This window comes from Arvicola amphibius, chromosome 2 (genome assembly GCF_903992535.2).
Source record: "Arvicola amphibius chromosome 2, mArvAmp1.2, whole genome shotgun sequence".
Classification (NCBI taxonomy): Eukaryota; Metazoa; Chordata; class Mammalia; order Rodentia; family Cricetidae; genus Arvicola; species Arvicola amphibius.
Window position 1 is genome coordinate 188,649,318 of NC_052048.2, and position 21,505 is coordinate 188,670,822.

General features: G+C 39.6%; 1 protein-coding gene and 1 gene segment (V, D, J or C); both read left to right on the forward strand.

The window, feature by feature from the left end:
- Positions 1-21,505, forward strand: part of LOC119806829 — a 238,803-nt gene that overhangs the window by 190,657 nt on the left and 26,641 nt on the right.
- On the forward strand, positions 16,370-19,592 carry Prss2 (serine protease 2). The gene is made up of 5 exons (XM_038318862.1): positions 16,370-16,409; positions 17,342-17,498; positions 18,397-18,650; positions 19,035-19,171; positions 19,443-19,592. The coding sequence occupies exons 1-5, from the start codon at positions 16,370-16,372 to the stop codon at positions 19,590-19,592; spliced, it is 738 nt and encodes a 245-aa protein (XP_038174790.1).

The window sequence follows — 21,505 nt, forward strand, 5'->3', positions numbered from 1 at the left end:
CTGAGATTGTTTTAACAGTTTAGTAATAGTCCATTATGTAAATTTCCCATATTATCTTTATAATGAATCTTTTGCAAGGAGAGGACTAGGCCACTTGTTGATCCTGGCCACCCGGCTAGCTTAGCCCCAAAATAACCACACAGAAACTGTTTAATTAAAATAATGCTTGGCCCATTAGCTCTAGCTTTTTATTGGCTAACCCTTATTTTAATTTAACCCATTTCTATTAATCTATATATTGCCATGTGGCAGTGGCTTACCAGGTAAAATTCCCAGTGTCTGTCTCTGGCAGATCCATCTAGATGAAGTCTCCAACTATTATTGTATAAGGTCCGATGTGTAATTTAAGCTTTAGTAATATTTCTTTTACAAATGTGGGTTCCTTGTACTTGGGGCATAAATGTTCAGAATTGAGACCTCATCTAGATGTGTTTTCCTTCAATGAAAATGAAATGTCTTTCTCCATCCCTTTAATTTTGGTTTGAAGTCTTTTTTCTTAGATATTAGAATAACTATACCAGCTTGTTTCTTAGGTCCATTCTTATATGCAACAGAAGAATGGATCTGTTTTCATACCCATTCTGTTAGTCTGTGTCTTTTTATTGGCAAATTGATTCCAGTGATATTGGGAGATAATAATTACCAGTGATTAATAATTCCTGTTTATTTCTTATTGTTGTTGTTGTTGGTAGTGTGTGTGTGTGTGTGTGTTTCCTTTCTTTGGATTTTGCTCATGTGAGATTAGTACATATGTTTTCATGGGTGTAACTAACTTCCTTGGGTTATAGTTTTCCTTCTAGATTCTTATGTAGGGCTGAATTTGTGAATAGGTATTTTTTACATTTGACTTTGTCTTGAATTATCTTATTTTCTCCATCTACAGTGATTGAAAGTTTGGCTGATATAGTTGTCTGGGTTGGCATCTGTGGTCTCTTAGAGTCTACAAGTCATCAGACAAAGTTCTTCTGACTTTTAGAAGAAATCAGATGTGATTCTGGTAGGTCTACCTTTATGTTACTTGCCTTTTTTTCTTGTAGCTTTTAATATTCTTTCTTTGTTCTGTATGGTTAGTGTTTTGATTATTATGTGGTGGGGGCATTTTCTTTTCTGATGAAATCTATTTGGTTTTCTGTAAGTTTCTTGTACCTTTATAGGCACGTCCTTCTGTAGGTTAAGAAATTTTTCTTGTATGGTTTTGTTAAATATGTTTACTGAGATTTTGAGCTGGAATTCTCCTTCTGTTCTTATTATTCTTAGTTTTGATGTTTCTCATATTGTTTCAGGTTTCCTGGATGTTTGTGTTAGGAAATTTTTAGATTTAACATTTTCTTTAACTAATGAATCTATTTTTTTCTGTCAAATCTTCAACACCTGATATTCTCTCAACCATCTCTTGAATTCAGTTCGTGATGCTTGTGTCTATAGTCCCTGCCTGCTTACTCAGATTTTCCATTTCCATAATTTCCTCAATTTATGTTTTCATTATTGCTTCCTTTTCAATTTGCAGGTCTTGAATAGTTTCACCTGTATGTTTTTTTCTTGGTTTTCCTGGCTTTCTTTAAGGTATTTATCCACAGTCTCTAGGAGAGTCTGCTCCAAGACTGTACACATGATATGCAAAAAAAAATCCATGAATGAGGTTAGGGCTAGACTTTTATATCTGGGGAGGGGGGGTATTCAGAAGAAAGCACATGTGTTCTGATGGTAACTTTCTTTATTACTCAATCTTGGAAAAAATATCTCTATCTTCACATAGCTGTATATCTCTCCCACAGCTACATCTCTCTTATACACGGCCACACATCTGTACATACAGCTACATCTATTTTCTACATATCTCTTCCTACACACATCTCCTTCAACAGAAAAACACTGGGCAATATATGAGTCATGTATTCAGGGTGCAAGCCACTCTGGTAAAGCATGAGAAAATCACAATTTCTCTTAGGCTAGGGATGTCACACTGACCGGACTGTAAATAAGCAAGCTTGTAGTTCTAAGTGGTCAGTGTTCCCTGATAGAAAGTGACATTGAAATTTAAGACTTAAACAATAAGCAGTTAGATGACTGAACCTTGAGGTTAGGAGTACTTGCAGAAAGTCAATTGTTGCTGGGAATTATATCTTAATGTTATCAGCTTGACTTTGGTTCAACAAACAGAAACTTGGAGATTTGACCCTGTGTATATTTTGCAGAACAGCTTGTCTATTTTGAATTTGTTCTGAGGTCTAAATCTAACTAAACGTGTAAAACACTGTTGTTGTAGCTGAGAATATTGAAATTTTCCTGTGTCAGACTGGGCTATGCAAAATATCCTAATATTATTTCTATTCATAAAAATTATGTGTCTTAAGAAGAAATCATCTTTCTGGCCATCCACAGCTATATGTGTACCCATTAGATGGAATATATACATGAGATAAAGACATAATCAGTGGGGAAAATACCCATAACTTTTTAGGGAAGAAATATGCGGTAAATGAGAAAAATTACAGACAGAAGTATCCAGTTTCAGAGTCTGTGGTTCCATAAGCCTTGCTTACCAAGATTCCTCCATCAGAGAGTTACTCATCTGGTGGGTTGACACTTGAATTGTTGATTGCTATCTGTTGTATTTATGTCATGGCCCATGACAGGTATTTATTAGTTTTCTCCAATTTTTTAGTTGTCTTTTTCTCAATTTCTTTAAGGGAGTTTTTCATTTCCTCTTTAAGGACCTCTATCATCTTCTACGCCCATAACATGTTTTTAATATAATTTTCTTGTGTTTCAGCTGCCCTGCAAAACTCAGGTCTTGCTGTCATAGGGTAACTTGTATCTGGTGATGCCATACTGTCCTGGGGATTGCTGATTGTACCTTATAGTGGTGGTTAGGTGTCCGGTTTAGGTATGATTATAGGTCTAGGACTTGATTTCTGAGTTAGAAACTGTCTTTGTTGGATGGTGAGTTTTTTTTCTTGGTTTCTGTTTCCTTTTTGGTCTTCTAGTCTTTGTGGCCTGGATTTCTAGTGGCCAGAGTGGCCTCTGATCTGGTAGGGAGTCTCTGTCCACGTTGAGCACTGGCCTTCAGGTAGTCAGGTTGGCTTTTCATATAACATGGGGTCTCTGTTCTTCTGACTGGTGTGGCCTACTTTTTTCACTGCTGTGGTCTTCACCTGTTCTTTCAGATGGTGTGGACTATACCTTTAGCCAATTAAGTCTTCTGGGGAGTGTTGGCCTCAGTGAGACAGGGAGAACACAACATCACTGTGCTTGAAAGCAAAAACCACTTGTTACTGCTTCCATGACTATTAGCCACCACAGCTTCATTAGGAAGATTCAAAACAATGGTTTCCTGGTAACCATATTCTCTTCCTCTCTGACCCTAAGTGCTTGGTTGAACCCAGTATCTCTGAAAGCTTCATGTGCTTCATCTCTGGCTGAGGAAACACTCTGAACTTTAGTGGTAAATAAGATCCTTCATCTGCTTTCCATTTCTGTGTATACATTTCAGAATCTAAACTTCAGATACAGTTCATGTACACACCTTAAACAGTCTTTTGCAGTGGGTTCCAGGTATGTCTACATAGTAAGCTTATCCAGAGAATATAAAAGGGACAGATGCAGAATATTCTATCATTACCTCCAGAGTGGAGTTGAACGTGTCTATTCTAAGATCTCAGAGCCACAGGTCTTTGCTATGACTTAACTAATATGGGATTTCCCACCCCTACACACACACCGTATGCTGTGAATACCATTGGTTAATAAAGAACTGTCTTGGGCCTGCACAGGGCAGAATAGAGGTAGGTGGGAAAAACTAAACTGAATGCTGGGAGAAAGAAGGAGTCAGGAGAAGTCATGTAGCCCTTCCAGAGACAGATGCCGAACCTTGCTGGTAAGCCACAGCCACATGGTGATACACAGATTAATAGAAATGGGTTAAATTAAGATGTAAGAGTTATCCAGTAAGGAACTAGAGCTAATGGACCAAGCAATAATATAATTAATATAGTTTCTGTGTGGTTATTTCAGGGCTGAGCAGGCGGGAACAAACAAGCGGCCTCTTACTACACTTAATATCATGGGGAATCTCACCAGTAGTTACCCACAGTATTTAATACTTGGTTGCAACAACCTTGTCTGGCCTTAGTCATATTTATTCTATGAGATTATTTCCACAGACTAAACAAACCCAGACATGCTGTGGTGCCCAGATGCCCCCTGCTGTCTCAAGCTGACTGTGGCACCTCTAACTTGGGAAGGTCACCAACAATATTGTTCTAAGCTGACTTTCTTACATGCAAAGACCCCTCTTTGCCTAGGAGTAGAATTTCCAAAGGGCATAGGGTAGGAAAACTAAAAGAAGTAAGATTATAGAAAAGTGAAGAAGTCTTCTCTAGATCAGCATGCCATCTGCTTAGAAAAAAGTATAAGATGAGTCACCATGACAAAGACATGGAGCCACAAAACAACTCAAGTAAGTGACTGGATTTCAAAGGCCCTCTTCTTTGCACAGTCTTTCTCCCTCCCAGGGTCAGCTATGGGGAGCTCCAGGGATTCACTCCTTAAATAAGAACAATCCTAGAGTAGGAATACATACCAAGTTGTGCAGCAACATGGATTGGATTCAGGTCGCCATTGCTGCCAGCTAAAAAGCCCTGCCCTTCTAGTCACTATGCCAGTAAAGTGGTTTTGTCTCACTGCCTCATCTGTGCCTCCTCTCTCTAACTTCTTGACATTGGGAAATACACTCACATTGGAGATCATTCCTTTCTCCCCTTGAGAGTTCTGGAGAGCATCTTAAATCTCCAAATACATCGCATGGAGTTCAGTAGCACTGAAGAGACAAAACCCAAAACAAGGAGGGGAAATACATTTTCTTGCAAAAATACATTATAGAAAAGTGATATTACATAGCATTCTTAACAGTCTTTTATTTTTATAGGTGATTTTTTTCAATGAACATTACAATGAATAATTCATTTTAATAAAACAAATATACAATAAAATATAAAAACATTCCTTACTGTGGGTTCTGAAGATGATAACATTCACAGGCATGGATCATAACATGATTTCATTTAGTCTTATTAAATAAAAGCCCAGAGTCAGTTATTAGGGCTAAGAGCTGAAAGATCAGAGAAGCAGAGCTGTCAGCCATTAAAGTTCTTACTTCTTATTCTGTGTCTACAAGTCCTCAGACCGAACGCCATCTCAGACCTCAGATTAAATCCTGAGCTCCTGTCTCCTTCTAACTATATTCCTCTCTCCACTCAGCTATATCTCTTTCTTTCTCCACTCCCTTAGGTGGGGTTAGAAGTATGAACCACCACCACTTGGCTGTTTCTCTTTTAGACTGATTCAATCTCATGTAGCCCAGGGTGACCTTGAACTCAGAGATTCATCTGCCTCTGTCTCCCTAGTGCTGATATTAAAGGTATGTGCCATCATGGCCTGGCATCAATGACTAACTAGTGGTTTAACTCTGCACTCTGATTTTCAGACATGCTTTATTTGTTATATCATAAACAAATTATTCACCACAATGGGTTGCAAAGCATTGCCTTCCTGGACTAATTTAGATGCCTTTTTGTCCCAAGAGCAAACACACCTAGGAACTGTTCATAATCCCACAGAGATGACAAAGACTGTCTCTGTTTCTGTTCTTCATAATCTGAAGACATTGGCTTCCATTCATGATATACAACCTCTCCGTATGCTCCATCTCGAGAGTGGTACAGATATTTTTACACTTAGTTCATTCTTTCCTTCGAAATGGTTGTTATTTCAGCTTTCTTGTAGGAAGCAAAGGTGCATAAAGTATTGACTCACAGAACACTTCCAAACAGCTGGGGATAGATCTGGGGGTTGCTTCCCTGGCTGCCATTGTGTTCGCTATATGCACAGCTTTCCAGACTCCCCTTCAGCAACCACTAAAAGATGACAACATTGGATGATAAAATTCTCCCACAAGAAACCATAAAACAGCATGGCTGTTGACTTTGAATCTGTCGGCAAACACTTGCCTGACATTTTCCGACTGTCTAGTTCCTTTACCTGATCTAGATTTTGCCTTAACTTGTAACGACTCTTGACTGCAGTCATCTTTCTTTTTTCTATACTTTACTCAAATAAAATTCAGAGTTAGAATAAAATACTCAGATTATTAATATGAGAAAAAGAAACACTCGATTGCAATGTGATTGGATCATATACATTGCGTTAGTGTGTGTCTGCTAAAGGCAAATACAAATGCAAACACCGTTCCATGTCAAAAATACTGTGTCTTAGCCGGGCGGTGGTGGCGCACGCCTTTAATCCCAGCACTCGGGAGGCAGAGGCAGACGGATCTCTGAGTTCAAGGCCAGCCTGGTCTACAAGAGCTAGTTCCAGGACAGGCTCTAGAAACTACAGGGAAACCCTGTCTCGAAAAATCAAAAAAAAAAAAAAAAAATACTGTGTCTTACAAAAATAGCCCAATATATTGTTGACCATCTCTTATGTCATCAGCTTTAATAGTTTGAAACTAATAAGAGGGTTTCTATCTGGATAATGAATTTATTTAATTACAAAAAGTTCAAGTGTGTTGTGGGGGGAGAAAGACAGAGAAAGAGTTTGGTTTTGCTATAGAGTCAGAAGGGAATAATAGAAGTCATCCTTAGTACACCTTGTCATACTTTGTTTACTGAAATACACCTCCTATAATTGAACGTTCCCAACCACTGTGCCTGTATTTTATGCATTTGTAATACTTTCTTCTGTTTTAGTAACACTGTCTCACATTCTCTGGGATAAACTGTAGTGTTACCATTGTCTGTTGTCTACTTTGCTTCTCTGTCCCTTGCATGTCTAGGGAAGCATACAATGCACAAACGAATGTCATGAGAGCAAGGTTTTACTTCCTTTTCTATAACATTGTTACTTCCAGTTTTTCATTCCTATAATTTTCAACTAATTCAGCATATATTTATTTAGTAAAGAAAATGTCTTAAGGAAAAGAGATGTTGAGCTTCTGGAATGAGATGGCAGCTGAGACGCCATTTGTAGTGTAGTAAAGATAGAGAAGACTCGGGGTAAGTGGGGAGCCACACTACTGCACAAAAAGAATGGAAGAACACCAGAAATCACAAGAGAAGTGATTAGACAATCTTAAAAACATGGAGAAATATGAAATATGACTGTATATATCTATCTCTAGGCAAGGACCACATATGAAGAGGAGAAACAGAACATTCAGAAAGCGTGTCAAGTATGGTACTAGAAAGAGACACAATCTTACACAAAGAACATGCACATGGTTGTCACAAGCCTTACACACAGGTGAAAAGTTTTGCTGTGACAGTGATCCCTTCTGTGTGACAGGTCAACATGAAGGATAAATACATGGCCGTTCTTCATACCATGGAGGGCTCAGACAAGATAACATTTTGAGAAGGGAGGCTGTTGATTGAGACCATACTACTCTGCAGTCCTGAAAAACAGAAACAACCACAGTAAATGGATCTGGGATACTCTACAAGAGCATCTCAGAGAGAGATGACTCCAAGAGGCATTTGTGAACAATGGGACAGACAAATGTGGACACACTGAAATGAATTAGCCAGGCAGCCCAGCTATGAAGGACTCTATGATTTATGACCTGACCATTTGTAACAGGGATGAATCCCATCACCTTTGGATACATGGAGACTGACCAACCCATACCATTAGCCACAAGCCAGCATGATCTACAAATGTGTTTCTTTGATGTGCTTTTTTACCATGAAGTGTGAGAAATCTAAACCTCAGGTCAAAAAGAGCATTCAACTTCTACAGTCCTATTGCTCCTGTAGCACTGAGATATGGTGAGCTATCTCAGGCTCCTCCTGTCATAACTCCCTCACAATAATGGACTGCACCATCAAATGGTTACTAAAACAAATATTTTGTTGATTAAATACATTTCAGGTATTTTATCACAGAAATAAAACAAGTAACTAGGGCTGGAGAGAAGATTCAGAGGTTATAAGAAACACTGGCTGCTTTTCCAGAGGTACTGAATTCAATTCCTAGCAACTACATGATGGCCCACAACCATCTGTAATGAGATCTGGTGCCCTCTCCTGGCCTGTAGGCAAACATGCAGAAAGAACACTGCATAATAAATAAGTTAATTGAAAAAAACAAATAATTTTTAAAAATAAGTAACTAATAAAGAAATACTGTTGTTATGTTGGTTTCTTTTTTTCTGAAGGATCTTGTGGACTGAGACTTTAAGAGGAGGCTACTCCCAAAGAAGACTCAAATAAAGCTAGAAGAAATAGTCAACCCAACCAATGTGCATCTGAATGGAAACTCAAGGAAGCCTAGCTCCCCTAAAAAATAATGGCTCCTTAAGTACTGAATCCAATGATGGTGAATAAGTTAAAATGCCAAAAAATATATAAATCAAAATCTAATTTTTTTGTTTCTTCTTTCGAGATTGGGTTTCTCTGTAGCTTCGGGGCCTGTCCTGGAACTCACTTGGTAGACCAGGCTGGCCTTGAACTCACAGAGATTCACCTGTCTCTGCCTTTCAAGTACTAGGATTAAAGGCGTGTGCCTCCAATGCCCAGCTGAAATCTATTTTTAACAAGGAAATCAACTATTTCAAAAAGGGAAAAACAAGCACATGAATGGCACATCACTGACAACTGTAGTTAAGATTCTGAGATATTGAGCCACACCAAAACATAATGAAAATACCAAAAACATAGCTGTTAGAAATGAAAATTTCAAAAACTAAAACAAAGAAGTATAATGGAAAGCATTACATGTACACTATACTAAACAGAATAAGAAATATCAAGAATCAAAGAAAAGACAGAGAAAATACTACATTCAGCCAACAAAACTGACAAGTAGGCAAGGTCATGTTTTCTCAAGAACTCTGGAATCATGATCAAGAGTTCACTCCTGAAAATCAGTAATCTAGAGGAAGAACAGAAAATAAAATCCAGTCACAGAAAATTAGTTTGATAAAATTACATCAGAAAACTTCTCAAATCCAGGGAAAGACATGGAATTCAAGAATCGTGAGTAAACACAGCCATAAAAGAATGTCTCTATGACATAGTTAAGATGGAAAGACTACAGAACCAGGAAAGAATAAAACTGGTCATAAAGAAAGCAAACTCACAAATATAAACCCATCAGAATCACATAAGACTTCTGAGTTGAAACCCATATGAGGAAGGGGTTACATAATGATATATTTCAAACCCTGAAAGTAAATCACTGTCTAGTATATACTAGAAATCTGTTCAAATCTACATGGAGCCGGGCGGTGGTGGCGCACGCCTTTAATCCCAGCACTCGGGAGGCAGAGGCAGGCGGATCTCTGTGAGTTCGAGGCCAGCCTGGTCTACAAGAGCTAGTTCCAGGACAGGCTCTAAAAAAGCTGCAGAGAAACCCTGTCTCGAAAAACCAAAAAAAAAAAAATCTACATGGAATAAAATCCTTCTAAGAAGAAATACATACGTAAAGGATGTTTGATAAGCTGTGGTATATTAAAGCATCAAAAACAGCTTTGAAATACCTCATATATTTCATAAAATGAAAATAAATAGTATGGCAAAATGTCATTTAAGGGTGTAATCATGGCTCTTATTTTTTCCTTAGAGACTTGCTTAGACCCTGATGAGTAGCATTTGCATAAGGATGTGATGTTACAGAATTTCAGAACCCTCATCCTTCTGGGTGAGGGTACTTCCTACTGAATGCTGAATCCCTGCTAACATTTCTTTTACTTCCACCATAGAATGCCTCACGGAAGCTCCCATGTGGTACTAGTGATTTTGAAATTCCTTCTTTAAGGAAAACAGTCATCGATATTTTAGTGACTTATGCAAGACAACTTTCATTGCGTTGCTTTTGTAATTTTAACCCTCTCCTATTTTTGAGGAAGTGTGTATCGTTCTCTCTGAGTTAGTGGTCATTTTAGAAGCTCATCAGCGTAGAATACTGTGATTGTGATCTCAAAGTCCGAATTCATCACTGTAGCTAAGAATTGCCAATTGTGCGGCTGAAAAGATGGCTCAGATATTAAGATCACTGGCTGCTCTCCCAGTCCTAAATTCAACTCCCATTAACAGCGTGGTGGCTCACAGCCACCTGTAACAAGAGCTGGTGCCCTCTTCTGGTTCTGAAAGCATACATGTAGGCAGAACACTGCACACATGATAAATCAATAAATCTTTTAAGAAATTGGCAATAGTTGCAAGCCAGTGTGAAAACTGAAAATCTTTCTATGTAAATGCCAGGAAGCATTCAGAGAGGCAATCTTCTCGACTTTAGAAAGTATAGCCTTTCTTTCCTACTACGCACAGTACTGGGCTAGAAACAATAGTTACTGGGAGACTTCCAGCAAACATCATGATAATCTTAATAAATGAATCTTGCTTTCTCTAAGCCATGCCTAGTCACATTTGTGGGCCAAAGAAAAGAGCCCTGGAATGGGAAGACGACACAGAAAATATAAATCCAGATAGGTAGGATGAGTGGACCAGAGAACACAGGTGAGAGGTCCCAAGATCTAAGTGAGAAGACAGACTTTTGAGAAGTCTGTTTCTGTAAAAGTGACTTTTCTGAAGCTTGAATTGATTTCTCTTGCAATGAGAGAAGAATATCTCCTTATTCACGTCTCTCATTCTTTGAAGTCCTGTAAGTTTACGCCTAACTTTCCCATCATTGTCTAGCACTTTGATAGTTAGAGACAAAGTATTTTTCCTCTGGAATCCTGCATAATCTGTGAATTTTTTATTGTTATTTATACTTCAGAATGTTTGATAAGCTACTGTGGTAATATTTAAGCATCAAAAGTAGCCTTGAAATACCTCATATACCTGATCATTAAAATTGTCTCTTTAGTGTTCCTTATGAATCATCACAACTGATTTTGTATTTGGATATTTTCTGCCATTACCTAAATTTTAAATGTCTTCCTTTTATGGCTATGGTCTGATATGAAAATTCTAATTATCTAGGAGTCTTCCTTTAAAATATACCAATGCTTTCTCAAAATTTTATAAATAAAACATTCAGCTTTTTTTATCTTGTTTTATACTAACTCTTTTTTAATGATTTTTATTTTTTTTTAATTTCATTTTGCATTCCAATCACAGTTTTTCCTTCCACCCTTCCTCCCGCCTCCACCACCCCACATTCCCCCAGCTCTCCCACCCCCCTCCCATCCACTCTTCCCAAAAGTTAAGAGCTTTCATGGGGAGTCAACAAAGTCTGGCACATTAAGTTGAGGCAGGGCCATACTCCTTTCCCCTGCATGAATGTTGTGCGTGATATTCCACCATAGGGAATAGGCTCCAAAAGCAAGCATGCATCAGGGATAGATCCTGGTCCTACTAACAGGGCCCCCTCAGATAGTCCAAACTTCATCACTGTCTCCCACATACAGAGAGCCTAGTTCTTTCCCATGGAGACTCCACAGTTGTCGATCTAAAGTTCCTGAGTTTCCATGAGCTTGGTTCAGCTGTATCTGTAGATTTCTCCATCGTGATCTTGACTTTTCTTGCTCATATATTCCCTCCTCTCTCTCTCTTTGGCTGGATTCCCAGAGCCTGGCCTGGTGCTTAGTTGTGAATTTCTGCATCTGGTTCCATGAGTTACTGGATGAAGGCTCTAAGACGACAGTTGGAGTATTTACCAGAAGGTCAGTTCAAGCATCCCACCCCTCCTCCACTATTGCTAGGAGACTAAGCTGGGTTCATCCTTGTAGATTTCTGGGAATTTCTCTAGCACCAGATTTCTCTCTAATCCTATAATTGCTCTCTCTATCAAGATATCTCTTTCATTGCTTCCCCACTCTACCCCTCCACCCTTTTCCCATCCTGACTGCTCCTTTCTCATCTCCAACCCCTTCTTTATCGCACCCCTTTCGCCCTCTCAGGGTCCTGATTGCTACCTAGCTTCTCTGAAACTGTACATTGTAGTCTGGTTATCCTTTCCTTATCATGTAGTATTCACATATGAGTGAGTACATACTGTGTCTGTCTTTCTGAGTCTGGGTTACCTCACTTAGGATGGTTTTCTCCAGTTCCATCCATTTGCCTACAAATTTCATGATGTTATTGTTTTTAGCAAATGAATAAATACTCCATTGTGTAAATGTAACACATTTTCTTTATCCATTCTTCTGTTGAGGAGCATCTAAGTTTTTTCTAGATTCTGGCTGTTACAAATAATGCTGCTATGAACATTGTTGAGCAAGTGCCCTTGTAGTATGATTGAGCATTCATTAGGTATACACCCAAGAGTGGTATCACTGGTTCTTGAGGTAGATGAATTCCCAATTTTCTGTGAAACCACCAAACGGATTTCCAAAGTGACTATGCAAGTTTGCATTTCCACCAGCAGTGAAAGAGAGCTCTCCTTGCCCCGCATCCTCTCCAACATAAGCTGTCCTCAATATTTTTGATGTTAGCCATTCTGACAGGTGTAAGATGGTATCTCAGAGTCATTTTTATTTGCATTTCCCTGATGATTAAGGATGTTGAGCATTTCCTTAAATGTTTTTTGGCTGTTTGAGATTCTTCTGTTGAGAATTCTCTGTTTAGATCTGTACCCCATTTTTAAATCAATTATTTTGTATTTTGGTGTCTAGTTTTTTGATATATATATATATATATATATATATATATATATATATATACATATATATACATATATATATGTATACATATATATATTATATAGGAGATCAGCCCTCTATCAGATGTAGGGGTTGGTGAAAAATTTTTCCCATACTGTGGGCTGTCATTTTGTCTTATTGACCATGTCCTTTGCTTTACAGAAGCTTTTCAGTTTCAGGAGGCCCCACTTATTGATTGTTGCTCTCAGTATCTGTGCTACTGGTATTATATTTAGAACGTTGTCTCCTGTGCCACTGTGGTCAAAACTACTTCCCACTTTCTCTTCTACCAGGTAACTGGATTTATGTTGAGGCCTTTCATTCACTTGGACTTGAGTTTTGTGCATGACAATAGATATGGATTTATTTGCAATCTTCTATATGTCAATATCCAGTCATGTCAGCATTATTTGTTGAAGATTCTTTCCTTTTTCACTGTACCATTTTGGCTTCTTTGTCAAAAAATCAGGTGATCATAGGTGTGTAGATTAATGTCAGGGTCTTCAATTCAAATCTACTGATCCACGTGTCTGTTTCTATGCCAATACCAAGCTCCTTTTATTTCTATAGGAGAGTTTGCTGGCAGGGATGATGATGGCTCCAGAAGTTTCTTTATTGTTCAGGATTGTTTTAACTCTTCTGAGTTTTTATATATATATAAAGTTGAATATTGCTCTTTCAAGGTCTGTGAAGAATTGTGTTGGGATTTTTATATGGATCACACTGAATCTGAAAATTGCATTTAGTAAGATGGCAATTTTCTTCCTTTCAATCTCATTTTATTCATTTTGCTTTTAGAAAAAGACTCTTCCAATCATCCAGACAGTGGTGGCTCATGACTTTAACCCATCAAAAGGAAGGCGAAAGCAGGCAGATCTCTATGAGTCAAAAAAAGCCTGTTTCAAAGGTGAATTCCATCCAGGATAGCCAAAACTGATATACAGAGAAACCCTGTCTCGAAAAACAAATAAAAACAAAAGATCCTTCTAGTCAATTGACAATACTTTTAAAATTAATGCATGCATTAAGGTTGTGTAGAAAGTTTAGTGTTATGCACTCCAAAATAATGTATGGTAAAATTAAAATGTATATGATCTATAAGACTATTTTAATAAATTATTTATATTTATGTTCATTCATAATAGGAGAATAATTGTAGTCAAATACTATACCACTAACAATCATAAAACAAAATTCAAAAAACATAATGTGCTATAAACAGGGATAGAAATGAACAAAATCATTTTATGCATGGATGAAATTCTCAAAAAATATATGCATATTCAAAATGTAATTTATAAGGAATAAGAGCAAGAAAATGAGGAAATGAGGATAAAAAGAGCAGGATATTTAAATCCAAATATAAAATAAGAAAAAAATATGTATATAAAGTCATGAAAATAATAATAAAAAACCCAAATATAAGATACCTTTAAATAAAATAAATATTAAATATGAGAATAACAAAAAACAGTTAAAGGGAAAGTAAAAGAGAAGAAAACTCAAAATACGATAAAGAAGTAAGACCTTGCTGGGTCCTCCAGTAGTATAGCTTATTAGAGGAAGGTTTTCAAGTTCTGCCTGGAGTCTATTTTACATCATCTCAGTTATCATCATATTGGTGACATCCCATCCACCTTGTGGGATGATGACTTTCACACTAAAGAGACAATAGAAAGACTCCATTCTGGCAATATGTCAAGTGCATGCTTATCTTCAAGTCTGAGGTACATAAACACGTATAAATACAGCGTGTCAAGGACAAATCCTAAACTCCGTTTAGTCAAAAATCATCCCTTAGATATTGCTGATCTCCTCACCATGGGCCACCTGTCAGGGCACAAGGAAATAAGCAGACACTAAAGCAAACGTCTCACCACTAAAATAGAAGTCCTGCAAACACAGCCCAGCCAGCAGCATGCTAACAACATTGTGGAAAATTCTAGACTACACAGAGTGAAATCGTTTAAGTCTATAAACACAGAGGTGTTTGCAAATGTGTCTGGCATGCACCTGATGAGAGTTCATGGCAAGGTAAAGGTCTGAGACAAAATACAACGTGGAATGCAAATTCCTTGTTCATGTCATTCCGGAAAGACTGGTGCTTACAAAAGGAAAGCGGATGTGTAATTTGTCCCATGAGGACCTCCTAGTTGACAGTCACCTGCAACAAATCTCACACTCTGAAAAATTCCATGGTTTCTTAGAGTCTTGGGGAAACATGCCAGTTTCCGATTAATTTCATGGGTAAAAATGAACTCTTGTGAATCTATCCTTTCTGAATACCTCATACTAAATCATTGGTGAAAAGTAAAAATGTGAGATTTTCTAAATCTGTCAGACACTGTTCAGGATGTATGAGCTCAAAAGCCTTTAGATTGGGTGTAGGTTACAGAGATGAGAGCATTTAGTAGAGATACTTCCTTGTAATGCTGGCCTAACAATGGCAGGAATGGGGCCACAGCAGAGCCTATGAAACCCATGTTGGCCTTTCCTGTAGCTCATTCGATCTTTCCCATCCTCCAGTCATCTTGACATCTCTAACACAATCGCCACAATTGTAACCAAGTTTGTATACCTTTATTTAGCATCTCTAGAACATTCAGTACCTTGCAGAAAACTGATGTATAACCTAAGTTCCAACTCACACCTCCCTAAGCCTCTGGTCGGAGTGGAGAAAGTGAAAGATGAGCAACTGATGCAAGGCTCCTCCAAGTGACTGTATAATTAATTCAGATTGACACATCGTCAGTCAATAAGCTCCTTTGGCCGGATTTTACTTTAATAAATTGAGGACTGTGCCTAGCATAGTTCTCTTGCTATAAACAAAATAGAAAATTACAGAGTTCCTCCGTATCTTTACACAGCTGATTCTCTGATCAGAGTACAGACTCTGTCCAAACATTTTCTAATATCCAAAATATCCTGCATGCTCTTAGGTTAGGAGACGTCTTCTTAATATGGGATATTTATAATTAGTGCAGTTGTCTGGGGCCTTGATGACTCTTAAAAATGACACACGAGGTTAACAAATGCAAAGGGAAAAAAAAAAAAAAAGACCGCAGTTCGGGTGTAAGTATTCCATCCCTGTAATGTATCCAAGAAGAGCCTACTTAAGTTTCTTCCATCTTGTTCAAGACCCCTGCAACCCATGAGCCTAGTTAGAGAATAAAAAAATAGTTGAAAGCTCAGACTTGTAAGGAACTCTGCAGCTCCTGCTTTTCCATCGTTGCTGCTCTAATTGTAGACCTCAGAGCCTCAGGGCCCTCAAATTTCTTCTCAGGTGAAAGGCTTAGGCCAGGCTGTTTCCAAACAGCCCCACTAGCTAGCTACCAGAACTAGCCCATCCTCAAAATTTCTTAAATTAACATCCACAAAGTCAGAGGATTTCTAAGGGTCCTAGACACTTTTCTTTCTTCCTGACACTCATCTTAGGAAGATGAGATCTCATCTCTTGTCAGCCTTAGAAATCCCACTTTGTCGACGGGGGCTTGACTTCCCCTGCTTGCTCTCACTCTCTGGCCTGAGAAAAAAAGGTTCCCTGTCACCTGTAAGTCTCCTAGTGACAAGGGTACCAGACATCAAAGCTGATGCAAGACTCTGGGAAAAAGAAATGTGCAGTTGTGTTTGCGCAGGACAATGACCCCTCCACTGTTATGCCTTCCTCTCTCTAGGGAGCTATAAAGACAGGCTTTCTCCCCATACTCACTACCTTCTGCCACCATGAGTGCTCTCCTGATTCTGGCCCTTGTGGGAGCTGCTGGTGAGTTCTATGCCTTTCTCCAAGCTCGTTCCAGCCCATTAACTAGAATGTATGAACTTTCCCAATGCTGTCTCTCTATCTTCTGATAGCCTCACCAGCCACGCAGGTCTTCTCCCCATTTTCCTGGACTCTCATTCTTCATCTTTCTCACTCCCCCTTTAATCTGCTCTTGCCACCAGTCTTCTTTGTAATTGGTGCCAAGAGCAGGGACTATTGAAAGGTAGGCCTGGCAGAGGTTCTGTGAAATGAGCCAGCATGCCCACTGCTTGGTCCCAGTGGGTCTGTAATACTTCCTCCACAGATATTATTAAGGAAAAGCATGCCTGAGGACACTGAAAACATATTTTTGCTCAAGATTTGACCATTAGAGTTCTGACTGGGTCCTGTCGGTTTACTGGGGTACTAAAGTCCTGAGATAAGGTTTATCTTACCAGTCACATACTGAAAGTTAAGAAGTGCTGTTACATTTCCCAGTTGCTGTGCTCTCCCTGTGTCTAAGGTGGCTGGGAATTCCTTTCTGTTCTGGCCTCAGGCTATAGTGCTGATTTCTGTGGGAAGCTGGCCTATGTCAAATTATCCTGATATTCAAAAAAAAACCGTCATTCATGTGGCACAAACAAGTAAAGGAGGCCATGGGCAAACTGGCTTCTAATGGGATCTCCCTAAGTGTGTTCTTAGGTAGTTCTTGCTGTCTCAACCCTGATGCTCAGAAGATATCTGAGCACTGTGAGGACCATCTATCTGTCCTGTAGAGCCCAATACTGGGGAACCCTAGAATGTATCTTACGTAATGGAGACAGAGTAATCCCAGTTTTCCTACAGTCATTAGGCTCAGTAAGAAATCTTAGGGTTTAAGCTGCCATAGAGCCAATGGCTTCACCTTCTAACACCCTGATAAATTGGCTTGTTTTCATTTCCTATCTCCATTCAAGTTGCTTTTCCTGTTGATGATGACAAGATCGTCGGAGGTTACACTTGCAGCGAGAATTCTGTCCCCTACCAGGTGTCTCTGAACTCTGGGTACCACTTCTGTGGAGGCTCCCTCATCAATAACGAGTGGGTGGTGTCTGCAGCTCACTGCTACAAGACGTAAGTGATGGACCTGGCTGCAGAGCCCACAACCTGGGTCATATTTAGAACATAGCACTTGAGCAAGTGGTGAAGTTGTAAGGTTAATGGGGAAAGCCATGGAGAAAAGAAGTTGCTGGCAGAAGCTCAAAGTAACATGAGCAAGAATGAAATGTGATACCAGACTAGGAAGCCTCTCACTTCCTCAAACAAACTCATACAATAGCGAGGATCATGGATCATTAAACCAAGAATTTATCTTGCTATCTTAGACATCAGTGAGAAAGTTAAGCAAGAACATTGTACAAGGACCACTAGCCAAAAAGAATAATGAACTCCAAGTTTTCAAAAATACAGCTAAATATTGGTGAAATTAATGCAGTCTCTACTGTATGTTCTCAGCCCTGAGTGTGCATCACAAACATGATGTGGTGTCTTAAAACACTGAACCCAGGCCGAGATTCTGGCTCATAATAGTTCTGGAGTTGAAGCAAGAATGTAAATTTCTCTGAGTTCTATATCACACTGGTGTGGGTCCTGGCATAACAATCTGGTTTTCACAGGATTAGGGCCCACATAATAGTTTTTAACAAAGTGAGAAGTATTATTCATAGTTCCTATTGTAGTTAACAAAGACTCAGAGAGTGGGGTGTGCATTAAATGTTACCTGGGGTCCACATCCCTGGATAAATGAGGGACTGTGTTATGGAAGATTAAAAACCAATTCAAACTGCTCTCCTTTATTTTATGCCCCATGTACTGACAATCTCTGTAGATAAAGAGGCCAGGATGCCTAACCAGAAACTGTCCACCACTGGAGAGCTTCTCCTTTAAGGCACCTCAAACATGAACCTTAGGAGCCTAGGGTGTTCTGGGTAATGTGCGGAAACCCTTCTGCCATGTCTCTTCTTTCCAACAGCCGCATCCAAGTGAGGCTGGGAGAGCACAACATCAACCTCCTGGAAGGCAATGAGCAGTTCATCACTGCCTCCAAGAGCATTAGGCACCCAAACTACAGTTCAAGAACCCTGGACAATGACATCATGCTGATCAAGCTCGCGTCTCCTGTGGCCCTCAATGCTCGAGTGGCCGCTGTAGCTCTGCCCACCTCCTGTGCACCTGCTGGCACTCAGTGCCTCATCTCTGGGTGGGGCAATACACTCAGCTTCGGTGGTGAGTAGAACCGGTCACCTGCTACATCCCTTCTTTCCCATGTTTTCCAAACCAGCCATGTCTCTGGATTTGAACGTATTGACTTTTATGATGCAAATATGTTTGAAGTGCCAACTAGAATAGAGTTATAGCTGGTACCAAATGGATACAAAATACCGAGAAGTTCATCCCTGTAACCTAAAGAGGGCAAATAAATGCTATTATACTGAAAAAAGAATCAATAATGGTCATTTTATAGATTTAGAAAGCTATAATTCTTTGCTAGAATTCATAGTCTTAATGATCACTCTGGTGGTTACCAATGGTGTTCAGGGATAAACTATTGTTCCTCAGGGTGTTCTAATGCATATTTCTTCTTTCTTTGCTCATTACCTTTCCTCAAAGTGAATAACCCAGACCTGCTCCAGTGCCTGGATGCCCCACTGCTGTCTCAGGCTGACTGTGAAGCCTCCTACCCTGGGGAAATCACCAATAACATGGTCTGTGCTGGCTTCCTGGAGGGAGGCAAAGATTCCTGCCAGGTGATTGGCTCCCTTTGCATATGAAGCCCCTGTTCTCCTGGGAGTGGGATTTGAAAGTTTAATGTTGTGAGACTAGAAGTTTCACGCAGTGGGATCAGGGGCAAGTGAGATTTACTCCAGATGTAATTCCATCTCATTAGTAAGATTAGAGGATGTGTTTCAATGAAAAACAAATGGATTTACAAGGTAGCTAGAATGAGGTCTTAAGGTAAGAGTAGATGTGATCCTTTTTCTGCATGACCCTTCTTTAAACACTATTTCTCCATTCCAGGGTGACTCCGGTGGCCCTGTGGTCTGCAACGGAGAGCTCCAGGGTATTGTCTCCTGGGGCTATGGCTGTGCCCTGGCAGGTAGTCCTGGCGTGTACACCAAGGTCTGCAACTATGTGAACTGGATTCAGGAGACTATTGCTGCCAACTAAAAATCCACAATCCCTCCTCAGTCCTGCATGTCAATAAAGTGCATTTGCCCTCACTGCCTGTTCCTCTGCCTGACCTCTCTAGCACCTTAGCTCTGGGAGGAAAGCTCTTATCTGAGACCGTGAGATCAGAGTCTCCATGGAAAGTTATCCTGGACTGCAAAATGGGCCTCCTGAGATAATCAGTAGCAGCACATGAAACACAAAAATAATTTCAGTGAAATCGTAATGGGAAGTTTATTTCATTTTACTTTTTCAAAAAAAAATGTCATGTCTGAATAATAGAGCTAACGATTTTTCTTCCTTAGTTCTTCAGTGAGGCTTCAAGTTGTAATGATTGTTATGGTTCATAAGACTACTGGTTTCTTTGACTATGGCAGAAACTCTTTGTATCCAATGTAAACCTTAGCAATGCTGACTCTCTACATAAAAAAATGTTCATGCCAATGTAGTTCTACTCCATCCTAATAGCGGGTATCCTTAGACAAGGTCTCACTGGGCAACCCCAATTCCCACTGGATCAAGTAGATTTTCCCCTCCCAATTTCCTTCCCAAGACTCATTGCTTTATCCCATTCCCAAATTCTAGCAGACATCCCCCTCCACTCTGCAGGCCACTTCTGCTACAGAAGCAAACAATCTAACTCCAGATCTTCAAGTCTCCTCCAAAACCCAAGCCACATATAATTCTACTCCAAGTCCAATCTCCCAGTCTCATCCCCAGCTCTGTAGAGACTAACTGCTGCAACCTCATCCCCCTCCCTGACCCTGTGTCTAGTGAAAAGGGTCTTCTCTTACAACCCTTTTCCCCCTCCACTCACCTCTTTCGTTTAGTCTCCATGACCTGCAGACATTCCCTGGGAAGCCTAGAAGGCAGGCAGTCTCACCTCCACCTCTGTAGCAGATCACATGCTGTAACCACCCCTACTCCCTGCCCTCATCTCCAATAGAAAGTGCAGACTTTTTTCCTCCAAACCTCCTCCCCAATGTTACCCCAGATTCTGACTCCAGCAGGCTTCTCTGAGAGCCCAATAACAATACCTGCCAGCAAGGCAAGTAGATCAATGAAGCCGGCGAATGAGCTTCAGACCATCATGCTCCCTTCTCCCCTCCATATCCAAGCTCCCCGTTTTATCCTTAGCTCTGGAGCAGACTACCTGCTATGGACTCTCCTCATTCTTTGCCCACATTCCCAGGGAACTAAGCAGATCCTGGTGAACTTCTGGATTTCCTCTCTCCTATGGTCTCCCTCAGTCCCCTCACAGCCTATCCCCATTCCTATGTGTTATATTCTAATACCTAGGAACACATTTGCCTGGAACACTGGTGGCCACAGCGATCAGGATCCCAGAGGAATTTTCTACCAGGCAATGCACAAATACCACACTCTCCTAAGAACTAGGCAGGGCAGCAGAAATCAAGGAATTAAACCCAACAAAAACAAGACTAGATATCAGCACCTAGATTTAAAATCTTTCCAAACCCAGATGCCTAGATACCAGCATAAAAATACACTCAATAGCAACCAGGACAACATGCCTTGAATAGAATTCAGCAACCCTACTATAGTAGGTTCAGAGTATTTCAGCGTAGCTAAACTGCAAGAGCAAGACATTAAAATACCCTTGTGAATATGAAAGGAGTCCTTTAAAGGAGAATGAAAAAAAATCCTTTAAAAAAATCTATAAAAACTCAAACAATGGAAAAAATAAATAAAACAGTTCAAGACTTGAATGAGGAAATAGAATCAATAAAGAAAACCAAACTGAGGAAAATTTAGATATAAAAATTTAGAAACTCAAACAGGAACTTCAGAAGCAAGCCTTGCTAACAGTATACAAGAGATGGAAGAAAGAATGTCAAGTATTGAAAACATGACAGAAGAAATGGTCAAAGAAAATGTTAGATCTTTCAAAA